Here is a 26016-nt window from a genome sequence, read left to right on the forward strand (position 1 = left end):
CGGTCTACGTTCCTACCCACCTATGGTCATGAGCTTTGGGTAATGACCGAAAGAGCAAGATCGCGGATACAAGCGGTCGAAATGAGTTTCCTCCGCCGTGTGGCTGGGCGCTCCCTTAGAGATAAGGTGAGGAGCTCGGCCACACGGGGGGAGCTTGGAGTAGAGCCGCTGCTCCTCCACGTCGAGAGGAGCCAGCTGAGGTGGCTCGGGCATCTGTTCCGGATGCCTCCTGGGCGCCTCCCTCGGGAGGTGTTTCAGGCATGTCCCACCGGGAAGAGGCCCCGGGGAAGACCCAGGACACGCTGGAGAGACTATGTCTCTCGGCTGGCCTGGGAACGCCTCGGGATCCCCCCGGAGGAGTTGGAGGAAGTGTCTGGGGAGAAGGAAGTCTGGGAGTCCCTGCTCAGACTGCTGCCCCCGCAACCCGGCCCCGGATAAGCGGCAGAAAATGGATGGATGGATCCCGATAAATTTTTTGAAAAAAGGTTCTTAAAAATTTACCAAATGGGTAATTTTTTTACTCTGGATAAGAAAATTTATGAAATTTCATGTTTATCCACAAAGCACTTATTTATAAAATTTACAATTGACTGACCAACTGATCCAAATAGAAATAGATGGAACACATTCTAGTATCACATGTTTCTTACCAAACAATTGGCCTGATCTGAACATGCTGCAGCAGCATCTTCTGCACAGATCAGCTTCTGATCAGGTCCACAGCTCCTTCTCACCTCGGCCAGAGGAGCTTCTGATCAGGTCCACAGCTCCTTCTCACCTCGGCCCAGAGGAGCTTCTGATCAGGTCCACAGCTCCTTCTCACCTCGGCCCAGAGGAGCTTCTGATCAGGTCCACAGCTCCTTCTCACCTCGGCCCAGAGGAGCTTCTGATCAGGTCCACAGCTCCTTCTCACCTCGGCCCAGAGGAGCTTCTGATCAGGTCCACAGCTCCTTCTCACCTCGGCCCAGAGGAGCTTCTGATCAGGTCCACAGCTCCTTCTCACCTCGACCAGAGGAGCTTCTGATCAGGTCCACAGCTCCTTCTCACCTCGGCCCAGAGGAGTGCAGCACAAACGGCAGATCAAAAGTACTATTCCACCTCATTTAAAGCGTACAGGCCACAAAAGTCTTTTAATTTTTTTATCATTATTATTATTTTTTAAAATAAAATTTAAAAATCGATGTGACGCGTATCGATACGGAGTCCGTGACAATATGTCGCCGTATTGATATTTGAACACAACACTAGAGGACCACACCTAAATATTTAACAGTTTGCCATTTAAATGGGTAAGTCTTTCGAAAGGACATAGGGGTCACCAGTAAGAGAGAATTTCAGTTTTTCTACATTCAGTTTGTATCCAGACATAGGACCAATATATTGAAGCAAATGCGTCATATTGGCTATTGAAATGTCTGGTTTGGTCAGATATAGTAGGACATTAACTGCATAGCAGGCAATTTTATGTTCTGTCCTATCAATTGAGACACCATCAATTAGGGATGTCCCGATCAGGAGTCATCTGATTTTGAGTATCTGCCGATACAGAGTCCCGATCCGATGCTTTCATAACACATTTAAAAAATGCACAAATGCAACATAAACAGGTTGTCCCCAGTTTTTATTTTATTTCTTAACACTTCAACAGTGTACCTTTCTTTGAGGGAGCTTGAATAAGAAATAATAGTGCACATTTTGACAGTGTCATAAAGTAAGGCCAGTAATGTGCTTTTCAGAACTGCACTCTTAATACTCTTCTGGCTTAAATAATAAAATGTATGTTTTTCTTGATAAAATCCGTCTGAATGTCGAGTCGAGAGTAAGTCAGGGGCGAGTGTTCTTCCTCGCGGTCGCCACGGTGTCTATCACGCCGCGCTATCAGCCCGCACTCCTCACCCCTGTGTCTGCGCTCCGGAATGCTGATGACGCCCTCACCCAAACCGCACGTCGACTCACCCATAGCTTTCTTCATATTAGCAGCGTTTGTCGCACAAAATTACATCAACCCATTGCTTGTCGATGCTCAAGTTATTGAGCATTTTTCCTTAATCTGTTTGATGCGCTCTGCTATGTGTGATCTGCGAAATTCTCTAAATACTAAAGTTTACTGCTGTAAAGTGTGGGCTTTACGGCAGTAAAATGATGATCAAACTAATAAGAGTAAAATTTATATCCGATCAGTGATCCGGAGGCGACATCCGATTCCAATCAAGTCTGAAATCACGTGATCGAGCCCGATTTTCGATCACGTGATCTCGGGACATCCCTACCATCAATTGTTTCTGATATATTGGGGGACCAAGCACAGCCCTGTCTAACCCCTCTTTTCAAAGTCAGTGAGTCTGTCAAGTGACCATCAACTTTGATTATAGCGCCGGTGCAGAGCTAGTAGCTAGCTTAGGTGTATTTTCTTCTTGTTTTACTTGGACATTTTCACAAAATAAGTGTTTCTTCATATGTCTGCTCCCACCTGAAAATATCGGGACTCCCCAGATGAACTCGTAATAAAGACGTAATATTTCCACGGGTATGACCACAGTCAGACAGACGCGTCCAATCCAAGCAGCCATTATCCCAGAAGTCCCCATAAGCTATTTCAAAGAGAAACATTTTCAGCCTGTTCTCAAATGAAGAGACTGTGTCGGCCTCTTTAACAGGGACAGGAGCTGATTCCATAACACAGGAGCTTGGGAGCTAAACGCTCTACCTCCTGCTGTGCTTTTAGAGACTCTTGGCACCACCAGAAGGCCAGCATTTTGAGAGTAAAGAGCCCTGTTTGGATGATCTGGTACTATAGCGTCTTTCAGGTAGGATGGGGCCATGTCATTTATGGCTATGTAAGTCTGGAGGACGATTTTAAATTTAATTTTAAACTCAACAGGAGCCAGTGAAGCAACTCGCGCACCAATGGGCTGAAAACAGTTCTGTTTTGCTATGCCTACGACTGAAATGATTTTGAATGCACTCTTCTCTTTTAAAGTACATTCTATAATGATTATTTATGTGATTTATTTTTATGTATCGGTTTGTATTGTGATTGATTTGGATGCATATTTCATGAGGCACTTTAAATTGCTTTGTGTATGAATTGTGCTCTACAAAAAACTTGCTTTACCTTCAACAAGATCCTTAATTGCACTTCCTTACCCCTGTGACAGGCCGACCCATGTGTGTAGTCTGCACCGGAGCTATAATGGGTGTAATCCTCCTCCGCCTGACAGATGGAGCTTCTCAGGTGCAGTCAGTCTGACCCAGCACCTCTTCAGTCTACACTTCACACAGCGGCAGCACTATCACAAGTATCACAATAATATAAGGACCTTTTATTATAAAGCAAAAAGGAAACCCTGGATCTATAAATGTATTGTTTGACACTTAACTTCTGTTAACGCTTACCCATTTGAAATGAATTTGTATTTAAAGGAGACATATTAAGCTTTTTTCAGGTAATTAGTATTGAAATATATATATATATATATATACGCAGTATGTTATATATAACATACTGCGTGTATGTATGTTTATTAGAGTTTATTAGAGTTATGTGGGGCGCCATCCTGTATTAGGCATTTAACAATTATATGATCAAATACATAAATGATTTATTTAAAGGTTCTGAGAATGTAACCGACCCCTTTTCTTGAACTGAATGAACACTTTATGAAGATTTATCAACCAAATAATTAACAAATAAATATACATTTGGAATATGCAAATGAGTCGATAACAGATGGAGACACCAGACACGATTGTTTTAGATGTATCAAGTATTTTAGAGTTAATGTTGATTCTAAGATTATCTTATCAACCAAAGGGAGAAATACGTTCATATGACCAGAAGCAGGAGCTGTGATCCAGCCGAGATGGGCCTGTGTGTCCGTGTTGAGAGAGCTGACGCCTCCAGGGTTCAGCTCTGGGTCAATGGGTGGGGCACAGCTACTCATGACCTCTGGCTCTGACAGTGTCAGCCTGAAGACGCACGGGGTCAGGTCAACTTGATCTGCATTTTCCTTGTCTCTGAGGCGTTCCTCAGAAAACAAAAAGGCCGTTTCACTGATTCACAGATGAGGCCAAATCAAAGATTGTCCTGGATCCAAGTTTTGTTGTAGACTTGAAAAGTTGCATGTCGCATTCAGTTTGCAGTTTAAAGCAAAAATTCCGTCCAAAGATGGGCACATAATTCTTATGGGAGAGACATTCTCAGGAATGTCTTTGTTCCCTATGTTAGCTTTTTGTGTGGTTTGGTGCCAATGTTGAACCAAGCAGCATGCATGCTGAGTCAGAGCTGGTCAGAGAAGATCCAGAATACCAATGCAGCCATTGTTTGAACATTAGGACACATAGTTACAAAGGTAAAATTGTTCACAACATGAGTCATGAAACAGTTGAATGAACATGCAGAATACAATGACATTATGTACAGTAAATTCATCTTGTGGACAAAGTCTGCAATCACATGATAGTTTACTATAACCACATAGTCTTTTTAGCGTTTGTCTTGGGAGAGAAAGTGGCTCCAAGAGTTCATGTTTTTTTTCCCATCCTTCAAAGCATGAAGCTTCTCCTTTATGAGATATCATAAATCTCCAGGTGGGGTTTGTAACCTTGCGTTCCGCATCCCTGTCACCATGGCAACGTTTGGAGGTTGTCTGCAGGTCACTACACAGTAGATTGTCATTTACATCATTTTCAATTTCAAAGATAGTTTAGTTATAGTTTATTTGCTATTTTAGTTTGAAAACAACGTTGAAAAAAATAAATCAATAAAACAATAAAACAACCTCATAAACAAACTAACAATCAGTTTGCGTAACCAAAATGTTTGCACAAACTGTCAGGGACCGTCTCAGAGAAGCTCATCTGCTTGTCGTCCTCATCGGGGTCTCAACCTGACTGCAGTTTGTCATCATAACCGACTTGAGTGGGAAAGTGCTCACCTTCGATGGCGTCTGGCAGGTTGGAGAGGGGTTCTCTTCACGAATGAACTGCTCAGGGCAGATGGCAGACGGCGTGTGTGACGGCGTGTGTGACGGCGTGTGTGACGGCGTGTGTGACGGCGTGTGTGACGGCGTGTGTGACGGCGTGTGTGACGGCGTGTGTGACGTCGTGTGTGACGGCGTGTGTGACGTCGTGTGTGACGGCGTGTGTGACGGCGTGTGTGACGGCGTGTGTGACGGCGTGTGTGACGTCGTGTGTGACGGCGTGTGTGACGGCGTGTGTGACGGCGTGTGTGACGGCGTGTGTGACGGCGTGTGTGACGGCGTGTGTGACGGCGTGTGTGACGGCGTGTGTGACGGCGTGTGTGACGTCGTGTGTGACGGCGTGTGTGACGGCGTGTGTGACGGCGTGTGTGACGGCGTGTGTGACGGCGTGTGTGACGGCGTGTGTGACGGCGTGTGTGACGGCGTGTGTGACGGCGTGTGTGACGGCGTGTGTGACGTCGTGTGTGACGGCGTGTGTGACGGCGTGTGTGACGGCGTGTGTGACGGCGTGTGTGACGGCGTGTGTGACGGCGTGTGTGACGGCGTGTGTGACGGCGTGTGTGACGGCGTGTGTGACGGCGTGTGTGACGGCGTGTGTGACGGCGTGTGTGACGGCGTGTGTGACGGCGTGTGTGACGTCGTGTGTGACGGCGTGTGTGACGGCGTGTGTGACGGCGTGTGTGACGGCGTGTGTGACGGCGTGTGTGACGGCGTGTGTGACGGCGTGTGTGACGGCGTGTGTGACGGCGTGTGTGACAGCGTGTGTGACAGCGTGTGTGACGTCGTGTGGGTGAGTGGTTTGCTGACGACAACGTTGTGGATCGTGTGGCCCGCGGTGGTGCGGTACGGGCAGGCGTATGTTATGGAGATGCCGCGACAGGGTCCTGAGGCCCATTGTTATTCATCGACAACCATCACCTCATGTTTCAGCACCACAATGTACTGCCCCACGTTGCAAGGATCTGTACAGTTATTGTTGTTGCCAGTATACTCACCGGACATGTCCCATGTCAGCATGTTTGGGATGCTCTGGATCGGCATATACGACAGCCTGTTCCAGTTCCTGCCAATATCCAGCAACAAAACTCGCAGAGACATTGAAGAGGACCAACATTCCACTGGCCACAATCAACAACCTGATCAACTCAATGCAAAGGAAATGTGTGGCACTGCGTGAGGCGAATGGTGGTCATACCAGATACTGACCCCTCACAACCCCCCAATAAAGCAAAACGGAACATTTCGGTGTTCTTTTTTGTGGTCAGCCTAAGGCACACTTTCATATATATTCATAATATTCATGCTGCCTGATCAGAACCTTGAGGTTCCACATCTGTGAGGTGGGATGGACTATCTCGATAAAGGAGAAATGCTCACTAACACATTTTGACTCTTTAGTTTATGGAAAATGTTTTATATGTTTGACTTGAGCACTTGATACAAGTGTTGTATTTAAACTTTTGTTCAGAGTAGCTTTATATGTGTAACAGCAAATACATTTAAAATACATTTGAACTTCATGTATTTGTACAAAGTCAAAATTGTTCACAAATCTGCCTCTTCCTCTAGGTCCAGGTTCAGATGCAGATTTTCCTGGAGGCCAGTGGGACTGAATCATGAGTCAGAGGTCTGAGGGGCTGTCGCCGGGGGAAATGGAGAGCCCAGCCCTGAACGGGACGTCCCAGTCTGAGCCAGTGCGCCGCTCCTGGAGGCCCTGTCAGATGCTCAACCAGGACGGAGAGGTGGTCCATCTTCACCAGCACCCGCACCCCGCTCCCCACCACAGGTAAGACCACCCGCCCCCGCTCCCCACCACGGGTAAGACCACCCGCCCCCACTCCCCACCACAGGTAAGACCACCCGCACCCCGCTCCCCACCACAGGTAAGACCACCCGCACCCCGCTCCCCACCACAGGTAAGACCACCTGCCCCCGCTCCCCACCACAGGTAAGACCACCCGCCCGCTCCCCACCACAGGTAAGACCACCCGCACCCCGCTCCCCACCACGGGTAAGACCACCCGCCCCCACTCCCCACCACAGGTAAGACCACCCGCCCCCGCTCCCCACCACAGGTAAGACCACCCGCCCCCGCTCCCCACCACAGGTAAGACCACCCGCACCCTGCTCCCCACCACAGGTAAGACCACCCGCCCGCTCCCCACCACAGGTAAGACCACCCGCACCCCGCTCCCCACCACAGGTAAGACCACCCGCCCGCTCCCCACCACAGGTAAGACCACCCGCACCCCGCTCCCCACCACGGGTAAGACCACCTGCCCCCGCTCCCCACCACGGGTAAGACCACCCGCCCCCGCTCCCCACCACAGGTAAGACCACCCGCCCCCACTCCCCACCCCAGGTAAGACCACCCGCCCCCACTCCCCACCACAGGTAAGACCACCCGCACCCCGCTCCCCACCACGGGTAAGACCACCCGCACCCCGCTCCCCACCACAGGTAAGACCACCTGCCCCCACTCCCCACCACGGGTAAGACCACCCGCACCCCGCTCCCCACCACGGGTAAGACCACCTGCCCCCCGCTCCCCACCACAGGTAAGACCACCCGCACCCCGCTCCCCACCACGGGTAAGACCACCTGCCCCCGCTCCCCACCACGGGTAAGACCACCCGCCCCCGCTCCCCACCACAGGTAAGACCACCCGCCCCCACTCCCCACCCCAGGTAAGACCACCTGCCCCCACTCCCCACCACAGGTAAGACCACCCGCACCCTGCTCCCCACCACAAGTAAGACCACCTGCCCCCACTCCCCACCACAGGTAAGACCACCCGCACCCTGCTCCCCACCACAGGTAAGACCACCTGCCCCCGCTCCCCACCACAGGTAAGACCACCCGCCCGCTCCCCACCACGGGTAAGACCACCCGCACCCCGCTCCCCACCACGGGTAAGACCACCCGCCCCCGCTCCCCACCACAGGTAAGACCACCCGCCCCCACTCCCCACCCCAGGTAAGACCACCCGCCCCCACTCCCCACCACAGGTAAGACCACCCGCACCCCGCTCCCCACCACGGGTAAGACCACCCGCACCCCGCTCCCCACCACAGGTAAGACCACCTGCCCCCACTCCCCACCACGGGTAAGACCACCCGCACCCCGCTCCCCACCACGGGTAAGACCACCTGCCCCCCGCTCCCCACCACAGGTAAGACCACCCGCACCCCGCTCCCCACCACGGGTAAGACCACCTGCCCCCGCTCCCCACCACGGGTAAGACCACCCGCCCCCGCTCCCCACCACAGGTAAGACCACCCGCCCCCACTCCCCACCCCAGGTAAGACCACCTGCCCCCACTCCCCACCACAGGTAAGACCACCCGCACCCTGCTCCCCACCACAAGTAAGACCACCTGCCCCCGCTCCCCACCACAGGTAAGACCACCTGCCCCCGCTCCCCACCACAGGTAAGACCACCCGCCCGCTCCCCACCACAGGTAAGACCACCCGCACCCCGCTCCCCACCACAAGTAAGACCACCTGCCCCCACTCCCCACCACGGGTAAGACCACCCGCCCCCGCTCCCCACCCCAGGTAAGACCACCTGCCCCCACTCCCCACCACAGGTAAGACCACCCGCACCCCGCTCCCCACCACGGGTAAGACCACCCGCACCCCGCTCCCCACCACAGGTAAGACCACCTGCCCCCACTCCCCACCACGGGTAAGACCACCTGCCCCCACTCCCCACCACAGGTAAGACCACCCGCACCCCGCTCCCCACCACGGGTAAGACCACCTGCCCCCACTCCCCACCACAGGTAAGACCACCCGCACCCCGCTCCCCACCACAGGTAAGACCACCCGCACCCTGCTCCCCACCACAGGTAAGACCACCCGCCCGCTCCCCACCACAGGTAAGACCACCCGCACCCCGCTCCCCACCACAAGTAAGACCACCTGCCCCCACTCCCCACCACAGGTAAGACCACCCGCACCCTGCTCCCCACCACAGGTAAGACCACCTGCCCCCGCTCCCCACCACAGGTAAGACCACCCGCCCCCACTCCCCACCCCAGGTAAGACCACCTGCCCCCACTCCCCACCACAGGTAAGACCACCCGCACCCCGCTCCCCACCACGGGTAAGACCACCCGCACCCCGCTCCCCACCACAGGTAAGACCACCTGCCCCCACTCCCCACCACGGGTAAGACCACCCGCACCCCGCTCCCCACCACGGGTAAGACCACCTGCCCCCCGCTCCCCACCACAGTTAAGACCACCCGCACCCCGCTCCCCACCACGGGTAAGACCACCTGCCCCCGCTCCCCACCACGGGTAAGACCACCCGCCCCCGCTCCCCACCACAGGTAAGACCACCCGCCCCCACTCCCCACCCCAGGTAAGACCACCTGCCCCCACTCCCCACCACAGGTAAGACCACCCGCACCCTGCTCCCCACCACAAGTAAGACCACCTGCCCCCACTCCCCACCACAGGTAAGACCACCTGCCCCCGCTCCCCACCACAGGTAAGACCACCCGCCCGCTCCCCACCACAGGTAAGACCACCCGCACCCCGCTCCCCACCACAAGTAAGACCACCTGCCCCCACTCCCCACCACGGGTAAGACCACCCGCCCCCGCTCCCCACCCCAGGTAAGACCACCTGCCCCCACTCCCCACCACAGGTAAGACCACCCGCACCCCGCTCCCCACCACGGGTAAGACCACCCGCACCCCGCTCCCCACCACAGGTAAGACCACCTGCCCCCACTCCCCACCACGGGTAAGACCACCTGCCCCCACTCCCCACCACAGGTAAGACCACCCGCACCCCGCTCCCCACCACGGGTAAGACCACCTGCCCCCACTCCCCACCACAGGTAAGACCACCCGCACCCCGCTCCCCACCACAGGTAAGACCACCCGCACCCTGCTCCCCACCACAGGTAAGACCACCCGCCCGCTCCCCACCACAGGTAAGACCACCCGCACCCCGCTCCCCACCACAAGTAAGACCACCTGCCCCCACTCCCCACCACAGGTAAGACCACCCGCACCCTGCTCCCCACCACAGGTAAGACCACCTGCCCCCGCTCCCCACCACAGGTAAGACCACCCGCCCGCTCCCCACCACAGGTAAGACCACCCGCACCCCGCTCCCCACCACAAGTAAGACCACCTGCCCCCACTCCCCACCACGGGTAAGACCACCCGCCCCCGCTCCCCACCACAGGTAAGACCACCCGCCCCCACTCCCCACCCCAGGTAAGACCACCTGCCCCCACTCCCCACCACAGGTAAGACCACCCGCACCCCGCTCCCCACCACGGGTAAGACCACCCGCACCCCGCTCCCCACCACAGGTAAGACCACCTGCCCCCACTCCCCACCACGGGTAAGACCACCCGCACCCCGCTCCCCACCACGGGTAAGACCACCTGCCCCCACTCCCCACCACAGGTAAGACCACCCGCACCCCGCTCCCCACCACGGGTAAGACCACCTGCCCCCACTCCCCACCACAGGTAAGACCACCCGCACCCCGCTCCCCCTAGCTCCAGTGTATTTATAGCGTGAGCTGTTCATAAATACTTGCTGTCCTATTCAAATAAATAAATAAACTAATCTAAACTAAGGTGGTAAGCCTGAGCTGGAGGAACTCTCCTGATGGATTAAACTCGGCTCCTGGACTCAAATGTTGTCAATAATGCACTGCAGAACCATGTTTAACTCCCTGACTGGCCATCAACAGGTTATGTGTTAGGAAGTCATATGTACGTCATAAATCGCTCGTTCCCTGAAGATAAAAAGGGCTTTTTTGGCCTGCTTTATTAGACAGGACAATAGAGCTTAAAATGGACATGAGACCGCACATGTGCTATCCACTCAGCCATCGGGTAACACCCCCAAGATAAAGAAGCTGTTCCCCCAAAATATTTACAAGACATTTTCCCATTGGAGAGTGATATGTCGTGGCCACATGTTCATAATATACTGCAGTTTGCAAATGCCCCGGGCTCTGTACATTATGTAAGTAAACTATAGACAATGTTTCCTATTGATATCTTCAACCAGGCATGTCCAAACTAGGGCCCGGGGGCCAAATGCGGCCCTCCGGCTTCCTGCTATGTTGGCCCAAACAACAAATAGTACTTTTTACTGTGAAATTGGGAAAATTCAGGCATAATTGATGTTATACCAACCTAATATTAATGTTCTAGGTCTAATTAAATGTGTGGAGGCTCATCGCAAATATGTCAAAAGCAACATTTCGAATGATTCACTTTGTCATTCAACAAATTCAACATTGTCAAGTTGTTTGTGGCCCTCTGCCCCGATTAAGTTTCAAAATGCGGCCCTTGGTGAAAAAAGTTTGGACACCCCTGTCTTAAACGTTTAAGAGTTCTTCCCTTCTCACCTCTAGAGTCCGGCCTTAAAAGTATTGATCATGATTTGGGGTCCATTATTCCAAAGGCTGCTACCCAGTGCGCTCTCAAATGTTCCTGGTCCTGATGTGTTTAAACTTTGGAGTCTTGGTCAGAACTTTATTGGACATTTTGCACTCTAATAATAATCCTGACTCTTGCAGGTCCCGCAGACGCCCGCACCACCAACAGACTGCCCCGGTACACAGACAAGACCCCGCTCCCCCTGCCCCCAACCCAGCACCACACCCCCGCCCCGCTGTCACACGCTACCGTCGCCATGGAGACCCCAACCCTAGGCTCCGAGCGCGACAGAGACAGCCAAACAAAGAAGAGCCCAAAGAGGCGAGTGACACGCCCCGAGCGGAGGTGCCTCAGAGCTCGCAGAACGAAAGCCAAACGGACGAATCACAAAGCAGTACCTCCATACAGACTCCAGGGGGCGATGAGTGCCCATGCCCCACACCTAAGAAGGAACAACGAGACCGAGGCGGACCCGCGCAGAGTCAGCCCACAGAGGAGGAGTCAAACCAGCAACCAGAAGGTAAACTCACTTTCCTCTAAGGCTGCCAAACACGCTCTTTTAGATGACACGAGTACAGTTACCTGAAAGAAGGATTACAGTTACTTTAGCACATACAATCCATCTGTCCAAGCACCGCGCAGTCAGCGGCTGATGTTTACAAGCGCTGAGGCTTCGCTCTGCGTGACAGACAAACCGTAGTCGCCATGGAGATGCCGAGGTGAACACCAAACCACTACAGGCTGGTAATCCCCCCCCCAACCCCAGCAGCCACGCCCTCATAAGAGCTACACCTGTTGTTTAGTCGGATACATTTGACTTAAATGACCACGAAGACTTTATATGAAATAATAAATCATTGAAACAATTCAATGATTTTAAATTTCTTAAAGTGACACTGGGTAATTGTAGAAAAATATTCAGTTGTTGTCATCTGGATACGCTTCGACTCTCATCCAAGAGTCATTCTCAATCTGTGAATCCAGACTGGGAACTCAGATATTTATCCTACTCTGGGAAGGCCCAACCTTTCTGGAGGTGGAAAGCCTTAGTCTGGAGTACTAAGTACGAGTCAGGTTTGTGGAAATGCAAGCTCGGTCACAGTAAGAAAAAATGTGTTTATACATACTTGCATCCAAAATATATATACTATATTTTTACAGCACTATTTGATTAATTATGAGGACATGAATCAGGACTTATGATCAGGTTTCATCCTGGTTTTGTGTGTGTCTATGCAAACACCATAAGCTGGTTTCAGTATCCCGTTTATGACAGTATCCTGGTTATATTATTATTCTGATTGTATTCAGAATATTGTGGCATGTATACTGAAGTAACACATTTAGCAATTTCCAAAAAGGTCTCAAACTTCTACCAGAGCTTTTTTATTTGTTTTATTTTATCATCAAACTAACTTCGGTGGCGGTCTGAGCTGACGCTGTGGGACTCGGACGCCTTTTGCTGAAGTTGTGACTGCGTTTTACAGTCTCATGTTCTCATGTTGATGGTATCCTGTCCTTTTGCTGTTAGTTGTTACTAAAACGTTTGCAAAGTTGCTAACATGTTTAGCTCCTCACCATAAATATTTGGGCCACAGTTGCCATAGTTACCGCTCTAAATATCCTGCATACATACAGGGATAGGAGTATCCTGGTTTCTCTGAGCGCATGTAAACACCATATACTATCCGGATACTGCTCTTGTAATACATCATTTTTCCTCTAGGTGTTCAGCAAAGCAAAGTGGACTCGGGTGAAGAGCCCGGGCCGCAGGAAGTCCAATTATCAGCGGACCAATCCACAAAACCAGAGGACAAGACCTCAGAGCAGGACATAGAGGAGGAGCCGTGTGGATTCAAGGAGGGACTAAATGGTCCCAGGGTAGAGTTTAGTGGACAGAGGGAGGAGCTGAGTGAACTGAGGGAGGAGCCATGTGGGCCAGGGGAGGTGCTGAGAGAATCTATGGAAGGGATAAATGGACAGATGGAGGGGCCGCCGGGTGCACAGATGGAGGGGCCGCCGGGTGCACAGAGTGAGGGGTCAGGTGCACAGAAGGAGGGGCCGGGTGCAGAGAGGAAGGGGCTGGGCACACAGAGGGAGGGGCCAGGAACACAGAGGGAGGGGCCAGGTGCAAAGAATGAGGGGCCAGGTGCACAGAGGGAGGGGCCGGGCGCAGAGAGGGAGGGGCCAGGCGAGGCCACGGACGACCCGGCTCAGGAGAGTGAAATCACTGACCTGTGCTCAGACACAGAGAGCGTGGCCTCCCTCAGTCTGGATGGGCCCCTGCACAGCCCCCCTCCACTGCACTCGCCCACGCCCCCTTCCTCTCCGGACGTCCCGCACTTCCCCCAGATAGACCATTTCAGCGAGGGCCCCCACAGCCCCCCACCCACACTCGACACGCCACCAGGAGACAGCGACAAGAGGTGAGCACAGGGCTGTGTGTGAAAGCCTGCAAAACTGCAAAACAAGATATAAACAGAAAATAAGAATTTCTCAATAATTTATCACCAAACGATGACTTCCATATTTCCAGTCACGCTAACTTATATGTTGAGCCGACATGTTAAAGCATCCAAACCAAGCAGAAGGCTTCAGAGGACATGAAATTTGAGTGAATCAATCAACATTTTACATTTAAGGTACTTCTGATGAGCCACCACACCTTTAATGAGGCTTGGAACATTCATTTTACGTCTGTATCGCATCAAAACGTGGGGTTTCTTCTGTTATGATAACGTAATTTTTCCAATTTTACAGTAGAAAGTACTACTTTTTGTCATTGGGCCCCTGGGCCATAGTTTGGACACCGCAACATTATCCAAACCCACTGCATTAGTGCAGTGTAGAGGTGTAGAAACATAAGATAAATGCAGAAAAGCCGAAGATAAACCAAAAGTAGTTTCCTTTTTACTTTAGCTTTAGCCTCGTCTCACACAAACTGGTCTGTGATAAAACTACTAAAAAACAAAACAAATTCCTTAGTAACTCATTACTTCTTTTTCTGACAGCGACACCCATCCAGAAGACGAGGACGACGAGGACGAGGCTGTCCTGCCACCCTACCCACAGACCTACGCTGACTTCTACTCCCAGTCCCACCAGAAATCCTACCCAGAGCCCAAACAGCATCCAAACTCATTCCCCGAGCCCCTGAGGACAGCCTACCCGGCGGAACCCCCCAAATCGGAGTCCAGAAGCAGACCTGACCACGTCCATAAGAGCTCCCATCATGCACAGCACCACAGGCCTGTCCAGAACCTGCCTCTGGACAGCTCCATCGGCTGTAGGCTACACCACTACGACGGTCAGTCCGACGGAGAGAGCAGCAATCAGAGCCCTGTGTCCAGAGGCCCGAGGCAGGCCGGCCGGAGAGGAGACCCAGGGAAGAGGGCCCCGGCTGGGCACAAGTGCTCAGGTGAAGCTGCTCATGAAAGTTTTTACAGTTTACACAAGTAATAATGCCACAAACAGCCAATCGACAAACTCAAACTTTAACTAGTGAATTCATTCATCATTGGAGTTTGTACAGCACCTTTCAAGACACGGGGGCCGTGTGGGTCTGGGGGCCGTGCGGGTCTGAGGGCTGTGCGGGTCTGAGGGCTGTGCGGGTCTGAGGGCCGTGGGGGTCTGGTGGCCGTGGGGGTCTGAGGGCTGTGCGGGTCTGGGGGCTGTGGGGGTCTGGGGGCTGTGGGGGTCTGGGGGCCGTGGGGGTCTGCTGGCCGTGCGAGTCTGGTGGCCGTGCGGGTCTGGGGGCCGTGGCAGTCTGGTGGCCATGCGGGTCTGGGGGCCGTGTGGGTCTGGGGGCCGTGCGGGTCAGGGGGCCGTGCGGGTCTGGGGGCCGTGGGGGTCTGGTGGCCGTTTGGGTCTGGGGGCCGTGGGGGTCTGCTGGCCGTGCGAGTCTGGTGGCCGTGCGGGTCTGGGGGCCGTGGCAGTCTGGTGGCCATGCGGGTCTGGGGGCCGTGTGGGTCTGGGGGCCGTGCGGGTCTGGGGGCCGTGCGGGTCTGGGGGCCGTGGGGGTCTGGTGGCCGTTTGGGTCTGGGGGCCGTGTGGGTCTGGGGGCCGTGCGGGTCTGGTGGCCGTGCGGGTCTGAGGGCCGTGCGGGTCTGGGGGCCGTGCGGGTCTGGGGGCCGTGTGGGTCTGGGGGCCTGAGGGCCGTGCGAGTCTGTTGGCCGTGCGGGTCTGGGGGCCGCGGGGGTCTGGTGGCCGTGCGGGTCTGGTGGCCGTGCGGGTCTGGTGGCCGTGCGGGTCTGAGGGCCGTGCGGGTCAGGTGGCCTTGGGGGTCTGGTGGCCGTGCGGGTCTGAGGGCCGTGCGGGTCTGGGGGCCGTGGGGGTCTGGTGGCCGTGTGGGTCTGGTGGCCGTGCGGGTCTGAGGGCCGTGCGGGTCTGGGGGCCGTGCGGGTCTGGTGGCCGTGCGGGTCTGGTGGCCGTGCGGGTCTGGGGGCCGTGCGGGTCTGGTGGCCGTGCGGGTCTGAGGACCGTGCGGGTCAGGTGGCCGTGCGGGTCTGAGGGCCGTGCGGGTCTGGGGGCCGTGCCGGTCTGGGGGCCGTGCCGGTCTGGGGGCCGTGCGGGTCTGGGGGCCGTGCCGGTCTGGGGGCCGTGCGGGTCTGAGGGCCGTGCGGGTCTGAGGGCCGTGCGGGTCTGGGGGCCGTGCGGGTCTGAGGGCCGTGCGGGTCTGGGGGCCGTGCGTCATCAGACGAGTGTTCTCACGTGAAACCCTGTTGCAGCTTATGTGTTTTAATCAGGGTTGGGGTCAGTTAGAGGTGTGTAACCCACATGTGCTGAACACACACGGGACACAATAATGAGCAACTACTAAAATGTTTGATTTAATATGAACACATTGCTGAGAAAAGGGTTTCGTAGTGTATATCTGTCAGATGTATATGTATTAAGTACATAGATACATATATACTGTATATATCCAGGCCTCTCAGGCAATAGGCCTTTATAATATGTTGTTTAACTCTACAATAAATCATATTAAATACTCTTTACTCCAGGAGTTTCCCTGGGGGACCCTCCCGAGGACAGGACCCCAGGCGACACGGGGCCAAAGGGAGATGCCATCAGCCTGGCCATCAGGGGCATCAAGGAGGCCATTGAGGAGGTGAAGACCCGGGCCGTGCGCTCCCCTTACACCCCGGACCAGCCCGTGGAGCCTGTGTGGGTCATGAGGCAGGAGAGCAGCCCCACAGAGGAGGCCGGCAGCGTGGGACAGGTACAGTACTGTTCCAGATAGCTCCTCCCATCACACAGCTAGCTCCTCCCATCACACAGCTAGCTCCTCCCATCACACAGCTAGCTCCTCCCATCACACAGATAGCTCCTCCCATCACAGATAGCTCCTCCCATCACACAGCTAGCTCCTCCCATCACACAGATAGCTCCTCCCATCACACAGATAGCTCCTCCCATCACACAGATAGCTCCTCCCATCACACAGATAGCTCCTCCCATCACACAGATAGCTCCTCCCATCACACAGATAGCTCCTCCCATCACACAGATAGCTCCTCCCATCACACAGATAGCTCCTCCCATCACACAGCTAGCTCCTCCCATCACACAGCTAGCTCCTCCCATCACACAGATAGCTCCTCCCATCACACAGATAGCTCCTCCCATCACACAGATAGCTCCTCCCATCACACAGATAGCTCCTCCCATCACACAGATAGCTCCTCCCATCACACAGATAGCTCCTCCCATCACACAGATAGCTCCTCCCATCACACAGATATGAAGCAGTGACTCAACAGTTCATTTTCAGAGGAACTAAAGGAGCTGCTTGGACCAGAGCTGAAACTCTTAAAACGTTTGTCCAGTTGACAGAATGTTTCTTCTGCTGTAGAACGACTGAGGGACCACACTCGATCTAATGTGTGTGTTTGTGTGTGTTTGTGTGTGTAGGTGTCCCCAGGCTCTCCGTGTGACTCCCTGTACTCCTCCTCGGTCCAAGACCCCGTCAGCCCCATGCGAGCGGAGGCCTCCAGGACGTACCCCCACACACAGAGAGACACCCAGAGACAGAGCTACCCCCCAAACCCAGGCCAGCAGAGGGCGGCCGCAGCCCAGCCACAGCCACTGGAGGTGAGGACGACCCGGCACAGGGAGAACACTCAAATGTGTGTGACGTACTCTTGTGAGGGAAACAACGCACGGGCCTGCAAATACAGCACAGCCTCAGCAAGGAGAGCCAACACAACTCAGCCATCTTGTTTCTTTTATAAATCAGGCAGAGAATAACAGTCTGACTTCAAATGCACTGATCCCAAATTGACCTTTCATTTGTAGACTGTATATTTAGTGCCTGGAATATGGATTATGTGAAAAAAGTGCATTTATACGGCCCTATAACGATGAAAGTACATGACTGCTGGATTCAAGGAGAAGGTGGGAGGAGCCTAATTGTGCAGTTTCCATTCAATTCAATGGGATTCACTTCATGCTGCTTAGATCTCTGTGTTTCAACTTCATTCAAATTCCGGGCTGTGAAACTCTATTAAATAAATACATCTCATAGAACCACAGTTACGTGAAGATTTAGATGATTTTGGATTGACCTTTTCCTCCATAGATTTAAAGACCAAAGATCTCAATAGCAGTCCTAAAAATGAATTAACTGCTCACATTTTCAGACCAAAAGGAAAGAGTGCTGCACTTTACACACACCAAACTGTACAAACTTTGTTTTGACTAAACGTATAGAAGGATTTGTTGATATCTAATTCTAAGCCTGATTTGTTCATATTTTAACTCCAAAATATGAGGCAAAATGTAAATGTTTATGCCCATTTTCAGTAAGTAATCAAATATGAAATCAGATTTCAAAAAATCCAGGCTGTGTCTAATATGAAGCAAGACATGATCATTTTTCAGATTTATTTGTCTTAAATATGCGCAATTATGGCAATTTTTACACCTATGCTGTATTTATAAAATTTTGAAAATATGTATTATGAAAATATGAAGACAAATCTTTCATTTATTGATGATTGAGGTCTATAAAAGTGAGACTTTGATTCCCCTGCAGTGTGAATGGATCATATGAGCTGATACTTGTCTTTGTGTTTCAGATGCCACAGTCTCTGCCCTCGTTTCCCACCTTTGTTGATGGTAAGACTGATAGAGAATTATAATAACTCTATAAAACACTATATTTAGAGCAGGTAAGGGACAGAAACGATCATCTGCGGCGGAAGAAGTGCTCAGTTTGTCTCAGGGCGTAAAAGCTACATAAAAGTAGCACATAAACAATTGTACCTGTTTACTTAGAGTTGTAAAGAGTCAAACGCAGCTGTTACTTTACATTTTGTTGTTTGTTGCTGAAAGTCAGAACTTGAACTCAAAACTTTTTGCAGAATGTCACAAAGAATGTGCTAAAAAAAACCTCAAGCTTTCAGTCTAGTTTGAAAGTACAGATTGCTGCTCTCAAAAGTAGTGAAGTAAAAGTTTCCACTGTAAAAATAACTTAAGTAAATGTACAGACGACTGAAAATGTACTTAAGTACAGTACTTTTACTTTAGTACATGTTACTTTCCACCACTGACGCTAATATTGAAATGACTTAATGCCACGGACACATGTGCTGAGTTTAGCTCCGTAGAACCGCGTCCTCTCAGATGTGACGCTCTTGTCTCTGTCAACACAAGATTCAGTTGTTTCGAGCCAAGAGTCATTCTCAATCTGCAGCTCTAGAATCAGTGATGAGGGAACTGCAGTCAACTAGCAATAGGATTTCTATGGCCCATTGCAGCACTGTTATGGGAACCAAGAAGATTCGTTTAAGGGGAAACTTTAAAAAGTGCAAACAAATAGATAAACAGGGCAGGTTATTATCTGGAGGCTCCGCCCAATGGGCGTGGCTTACGCAGAGTAGGATAATATCTTAGTTTTCCATTAAAATGTCTTGATTTCTCTTTGCTTCATTGACTTTGAATCCAAGTGTCCAGGGCTGTATTAACCCCGTGCTAACCCCATGCTAACCCTGCGCTAACCCCGTGCTAACCCTGTGCTAACCCCGTGCTAACCCCATGCTAACCCTGCGCTGACCCCGCGCTAAACAATGCTGACCCCGTGCCAAACAATGCTAACCCTGCGCTAAACAATGCTAACCCTGTGCTAAACAATGCTAACCCTGCGCTAATCCCGTGCTAAACAATGCTATCCCTGTGCTAACCCCATGCTAACCCCATGCTAACCCCGCGCTGTGTGTGTCAGTGCCAGGGCCCTGTGACCCTGACGACCTGATCGACGGCATCATCTTTGCAGCCACGTACCTGGGCTGCACCCATCTGCTGTCAGAGCGCACGCCCTCCAAGAGCGCCCGCATGCAGCAGGCCCAGGAGGCCATGAGCCGAGTGCGGGTCAGATACTCCTCACACCTCACCCGCACCACAGCTCACAGCGACAGGGTACAGTCTGTGGGAGAGCCTGACACAGAGGGAAGAGAACCCTTTAGGGCCCTTTGGAACAGTTCTGTCAATGTCATAGTGTGTCTCATGTTCAGGGGGACACAGAGGGACACAGAGGGACACAGAGGGATGCAGAGGGACACAGAGGGATGCAGAGGGATGCAGAGGGACGCAGAGGGATATAGAGGGATGCAGAGGGACGCAGAGGGATGCAGAGGGACGCAGAGGGATATAGAGGGATGCAGAGGGACGCAGAGGGATGCAGAGGGACGCAGAGGGATATAGAGGGATGCAGAGGGATATAGAGGGACGCAGAGGGATGCAGAGGGATATAGAGGGATGCAGAGGGACGCAGAGGGACGCAGAGGGATATAGAGGGATGCAGAGGGATATAGAGGGACGCAGAGGGATGCAGAGGGATATAGAGGGATGCAGAGGGACGCAGAGGGATATAGAGGGATGCAGACGGATGCAGAGGGATATAGAGGGATGCAGAGGGATATAGAGGGATGCAGAGGGATATAGAGGGATGCAGAGGGATGCAGAGGGACGCAGAGGGATATAGAGGGATGCAGAGGGACGCAGAGGGATATAGAGGGATGCAGAGGGACGCAGAGGGATATAGAGGGATGCAGAGGGATATAGAGGGATGCAGAGGGATATAGAGGGATGCAGAGGGACGCAGAGGGATATAGAGGGATGCAGAGGGACGCAGAGGGATATAGAGGGATGCAGAGGGACGCAGAGGGATATAGAGGGATGCAGAGGGACGCAGAGGGATATAGAGGGATGCAGAGGGACGCAGAGGGATATAGAGGGATGCAGAGGGACGCAGAGGGATATAGAGGGATGCAGAGGGATGCAGAGGGATATAGAGGGATGCAGAGGGATATAGAGGGACGCAGAGGGATGCAGAGGGATGCAGAGGGACGCAAGGGCATACAGAGGGACGCAGGGGGATGCAGAGGGACGCAAGGGCATACAGAGGGACGCAGGGGGATGCAGAGGGACGCAAGGGCATACAGAGGGACGCAGGGGGATAGAGGGGTGTAGAGGGGGACGCAGGGAGATACAGAGGGACGCAGGGGGATACAGAAGGACGCAAGGGGATACAGGGGGACGCAGGGGGACAGTGGGACAGGAGACACTGCTGGACTGACTGTGTGTTCTCTCCACAGGCGGCACAGAAACAGGCCAAGAACAGGAAGAAGGTGCTTTCACTTTGTGCTTCAAGTGATAAACAAGTGGATCAAGCACATTCTGTACATAGTTATAATGAACGTGTGTATGAACCGTGTGTGTGTGTGTGTGCATGTGTGCGTGTGTGTGCAGGGCGCAGTCGGAGACTCCGTGTCCACTGTGGAGGTGGACCTGTTCATGTCCACTCAGAGGATTAAGGTCCTGAATGCAGACACTCAGGTGAGCTCACAGTGTTCGACATTGTGGATTCTAGAGCCAGTTCCAGACAGAAAAGTGCTGTTTACTGCATTTGTGGATTAAAGAAGCCTTATGTAAATCATGTAATTAATAAGTTTATGGTGAATTTTATTTTCTGCGCTTCATAGATTTTCTTGTGCGCCGAGTATGTGCGAGCAGTGTGCAGCTGCGCAGATGCACAGCTTAGAGGGAACAGTGCATATAACCATGACCTCTGTGTGTCCTCAGATACGAGCTTTATCAAATACAGCTTTTACTGAGAATTGTAATGAGGATTTATTCTTGATTACAAGTTGTTGATGTTATAAATTGGTGTTTGATGTGGACAATTCTCCAATCACAAACAGACTGAACCTCATGAGTCTCTCATTTGCGTTGCCAGTTTCAAAGGTGAAATCCAGTGTGTTTAAACCTGTGTTTTGACCTCTCTCTGATCTGAATGGTCTGTACCTAAAGCCCAGCTCCTGCACCAATCACGAATCAGAGCTAGTTTGGCCTCTGCAGCTCAGTGAGGCTGGAGTTCTGAAGGAGAAGGAGCTGAACATGAGCCATGGACAGTGAAGTCAGGTCAAGTGGGCCATCAAGTAAAATGGGCCACACATGAATGTGACATGACAGAAACTCACTTCAAACCAACATCACATAACATCACATGATCTGTTTCAGCCGTTTCGATTGGTCTGATGATGATGAGTTTGGCAGGACAATCACTCGTTTATACTGTGAGGACAAAACATTTTCAAAAATGGTCCAGTTGATTGCTGCTGTCATATTCAAAGATGACATCAGAGCTATTGGTTCTAAAGTCTCAGCTAATCTAAAGTCGTTGAATTCGAAGGGTGGAAATGTCAGTTAGTTTGCTTTTCTGTTACAAAGAACAGAAAAAAATACAAAATTCCATTGTCAAAATTGTATCCAAACATATTTTAATGAAAAACTATTGTGGGCTGCGTAGTATTTTCTAGTAAAACCTAAAATTGTCTTTTATAATCTCCTTTTTAAATAAACAAATGCAGTAAATGTTTAAAGCAGGCTCCGATGTGTGTTCTCAATGCTTTTACTTTGACAAAACCAGATGGATTGTTCCTATATCGTCATATTCTGAGGTTAATCCCATTTTCTTCATTACAATCACGTTATGTTCCACATGGAATCTAAAGTGTTCAGCAGGGTTCAGTCATCTCCTTCATGATTCCCGTATGTATTTATTGTAACAGGCATGTAAAGCATCCCTCTCGTTCTCTTACGCTGTCTCCCGGTGGTGTTTGGTGTGGTCACAGGAGAGCCTGATGGACCTGCCGCTCCGCACCATCTCCTACATCGCAGACATCGGGAACATGGTGGTGCTCATGGCCCGGGGTAAGATGGTCCGCTCCAGGTCTGCGCAGGACCAGCAGGAGCCCAGCGAGGAGCAGAGCCACAGCCCGGACCACCAGAGGGTCTACAAGATGATCTGCCACGTCTTTGAATCCGAGGACGTGAGTCCGGCCTGTCTGGGTGGAGGTGGTTTAGGGCCTTCACTTAGTTTGGACTAGTACTTGCTGACGTTTGATTGAGCGCTGGTTTCCGCTAGGTTAAAGTCAAACTGGTTTATTTAAATGAAAATTATGAGAATGTCAATATTTTTAAAGGGAGTGTCGAAACTGCCATGTTATTTTGTGCCGCGGCTCCTGAAACTGCTGCGCTATTTGACCGTGCCGTTTTAGACCGCGCCGGGTTAAGGTCAGGGTTAGGTTAGGGTCAGGGTCAGAGTTCGGTTAGGTTAAGGTTAGGTTAAGGTTAGGGTCAGAGTTAGGTTAGGGTCAGGGTTAGGTTAAGGTCAGGGTCAGGGTTAGGGTTAGCCATGAGGCCATATGGCAGTGCCGCGGTTCCTGAAACTGCTGGGCCATTTGACCGCGCCGCGGCTCTGCAGCCACGGCCTTTTTTAAAACTACTAAAAATTATTTTGTCAAAAGTATTGAACAATCACATATTAATCGACACAAAAACTAGTTTTGAAAGGAGATACTCTTTTGAATAAGTAGCAAATAAAGCTAGCACACGTTAGCATCAGCCGTTTCCTGTTTATCGAAGTACGACGCTCGCTTCAAGACCCAATTATTCATTCTATAAAACCGGTGCATGTTGGCCATCAAAAATGTTGAAACGGTATATTTTTCAATTCAAAATTGCATTATAAAGGGTACCGTACCTTTAACTTTATAAAATGGCCACAATTTACAATGTGTTCATCAAAGTTACCAAGTAAACCTTTGATACATTTGAATTGTCTTTTCTATACATTTAAAGTGAACATAAAAGTTTTTCCAAAATAAATGTGTGACGTGGTGATGAGGTCAAGCTTCACAAGCTCCAACTAGAATAAAGCAAAAACAAGAACTAGATATTGTTAAGTAAAATGGAAACTTCACACAAATCAATCAACTTTATAGCATGTGAGACTTCTCCCTCATTCCCCACTTAAGTGAACGCTCAACGGGAAGTGCAAATACAACAGCTGATCCGTGGTAAAGAGAGACAAAAGTGGGAATAAGGTCAGTAGCCATCTAAAACAGTGACGAGAACAAATACAGACAGAAATCATGATTTTAAAAACGGAAAAAAAAACTAGAGCCAATTGTCAATAAATGCACATTATGAGTTCATTTGTGTGACATTAAAACAAAAAGGTTTGATAAAAAAATAAAAAAAAATTGTTAAATATAAATCTGGTTTTGTACAATGACATGATCCAAACCCAATTCATGACATAAAGGGCATGAGATAAAGGGCATGACATAAAGGGCATGACATAAAGGGCCCTTAAACTGGAAACTATACTGCGTTTACTCTATTTTCTAAATGTGTTTCAAAAGTATATTTCAGGTACGATTTAGATTGAATTTTCTCCAAAAACCTTTGTGTTTGGGATGCCAGGCCCTGAGCATGCACTTCACCATTAAAAGAACCATTCCAAAAGCGTCCTAGTGGAAACTTGGCTTACGTAGAAGGAAAAGTATGAAAATCTAGTGATATTAATCAGGAAACAGTTGCGTAGTGTTAGGTTTTGAAATGTGAGCAGAATGTGTCCTTGTGCGGTCGAGCAGGCCCAGCTGATCGCACAGTCCATCGGTCAGTCCTTCAGTGTGGCCTACCAGGAGTTCCTCAGGGCCAACGGCATCGACCCCGAGGACCTGAGCCAGCGCGAGTACAGCGACCTGCTCAGCACTCAGGACATGTACAACGAGGACCTCATCCACTTCTCCAAGTCCGAGAACTGCCGCGACGTGAGTGGAGAGACACACACACAGACACAGACACACACACACAGACACACACACACACACACACACACACACACAGACACACACACACACACAGACACACACACACAGACACACACACAGACACACACACAGACACACACACACACACAGACACACACACAGACACACACACAGACACACACACACACACAGACACACACAGACACACACAGACACACACACACACACACAGACACACACACACACAGACACAGACACACACAGACACACACACAGACACACACACACACAGACACACACAGACACACACACACAGACACACACAGACACACACACACACACACACACAGACACACACACACAGACACAGACACACACACACAGACACAGACACACACACAGACACACACAGACACACACACACAGACACACACACACAGACACACACACACAGACACACACACACAGACACACACACAGACACACACACACAGACACACACACACAGACACACACACACAGACACACACACAGACACACACACAGACACACACACACACACACACACACACACAGACACACACAGACACACACACACAGACACACACAGACACACACACAGACACAGACACACACACACACACACACACACACACAGACACACACACACAGACACACAGACACACACACACAGACAAACACAGACAGACACACACACACAGACAGACACACACACACAGACACACAGACACAGACACACACAGACACACAGACACACAGACACACACACAGACACACACACACACACACACACACACACACACACACACAGACACACACACACACAGACATTTGCTCTCAAACAGTGTGAATGTTCTACACGGTCCCTCGGGTCATGGAAACATCAAGAATGTATGAAGAATGCAAAAAAAACAACAACATTTGACTTTGAAAGTCAAATGTCAAAGGATCTTTTGGAGTTCCAGTAGAATTATAATCATAGACACACTTTCTGTTGTAATCTCAGAAAGTGATCTCCAATAGATCATTCCAGTCATCCGGGCACGTTTGGGCTTGCGCTACGGCCACACCCCTTTAATGAAAACAAGCGGCGTTAACTGAGCGGCGGGAGATACACGTTATTAAAATGTTATAATTGTGCCCCAAAATACAGCACAATATTGATACTGGCGACACAGGAGCCATGGACGGAGAAGTTGAATATTTTAATTCAATCCCAATATCCGAGCTCTTAGGGTCAAAATGAGACCGCTGTGTGCCGTCTGCATCTTATTATTGATTCAAGAAGCAGGAAGTGCCCTGTTAGCATGCTAATGTTTGTGCCGTGAAGGTAAACCCTGCTCTAGACATGTGAAAAGTGTCGACAGTACAAACTCATTGTGGGACTGTTTTCAAGAGTTTCAAATGTTTTTCACATTTTTAAGACGGTAAAAATCAGATACAGCTCCTTTAATACACCACATTTCATACAAG

The 26016-nt window shown here is 51.1% G+C and overlaps 1 protein-coding gene across 1 annotated transcript in view; it reads left to right on the top strand.

Moving 5' to 3' along the window:
* Positions 1 to 26016, top strand: part of LOC140366888 (amyloid-beta A4 precursor protein-binding family A member 1-like) — a 38462-nt gene that overhangs the window by 5086 nt on the left and 7360 nt on the right. Inside the window, exons 2-13 of the mRNA XM_072453087.1 lie at positions 6552 to 6768; positions 11542 to 11921; positions 13128 to 13827; positions 14413 to 14819; positions 16405 to 16622; positions 17315 to 17494; positions 18481 to 18520; positions 19626 to 19771; positions 20998 to 21030; positions 21152 to 21238; positions 22537 to 22734; positions 24343 to 24522. Of these exons, the coding sequence (XP_072309188.1) occupies positions 6599 to 6768; positions 11542 to 11921; positions 13128 to 13827; positions 14413 to 14819; positions 16405 to 16622; positions 17315 to 17494; positions 18481 to 18520; positions 19626 to 19771; positions 20998 to 21030; positions 21152 to 21238; positions 22537 to 22734; positions 24343 to 24522 (2739 nt within the window). The 5' untranslated portion in view covers positions 6552 to 6598. The remainder of the gene's footprint in view (positions 1 to 6551; positions 6769 to 11541; positions 11922 to 13127; positions 13828 to 14412; positions 14820 to 16404; positions 16623 to 17314; positions 17495 to 18480; positions 18521 to 19625; positions 19772 to 20997; positions 21031 to 21151; positions 21239 to 22536; positions 22735 to 24342; positions 24523 to 26016) is intronic.

Source organism: Eucyclogobius newberryi, unplaced genomic scaffold, assembly GCF_026437365.1.
Source record: "Eucyclogobius newberryi isolate DKJ021-1_F unplaced genomic scaffold, fEucNew1.0.hap1 SCAF_2, whole genome shotgun sequence".
In the NCBI taxonomy this organism is placed as follows: domain Eukaryota; kingdom Metazoa; phylum Chordata; class Actinopteri; order Gobiiformes; family Gobiidae; genus Eucyclogobius; species Eucyclogobius newberryi.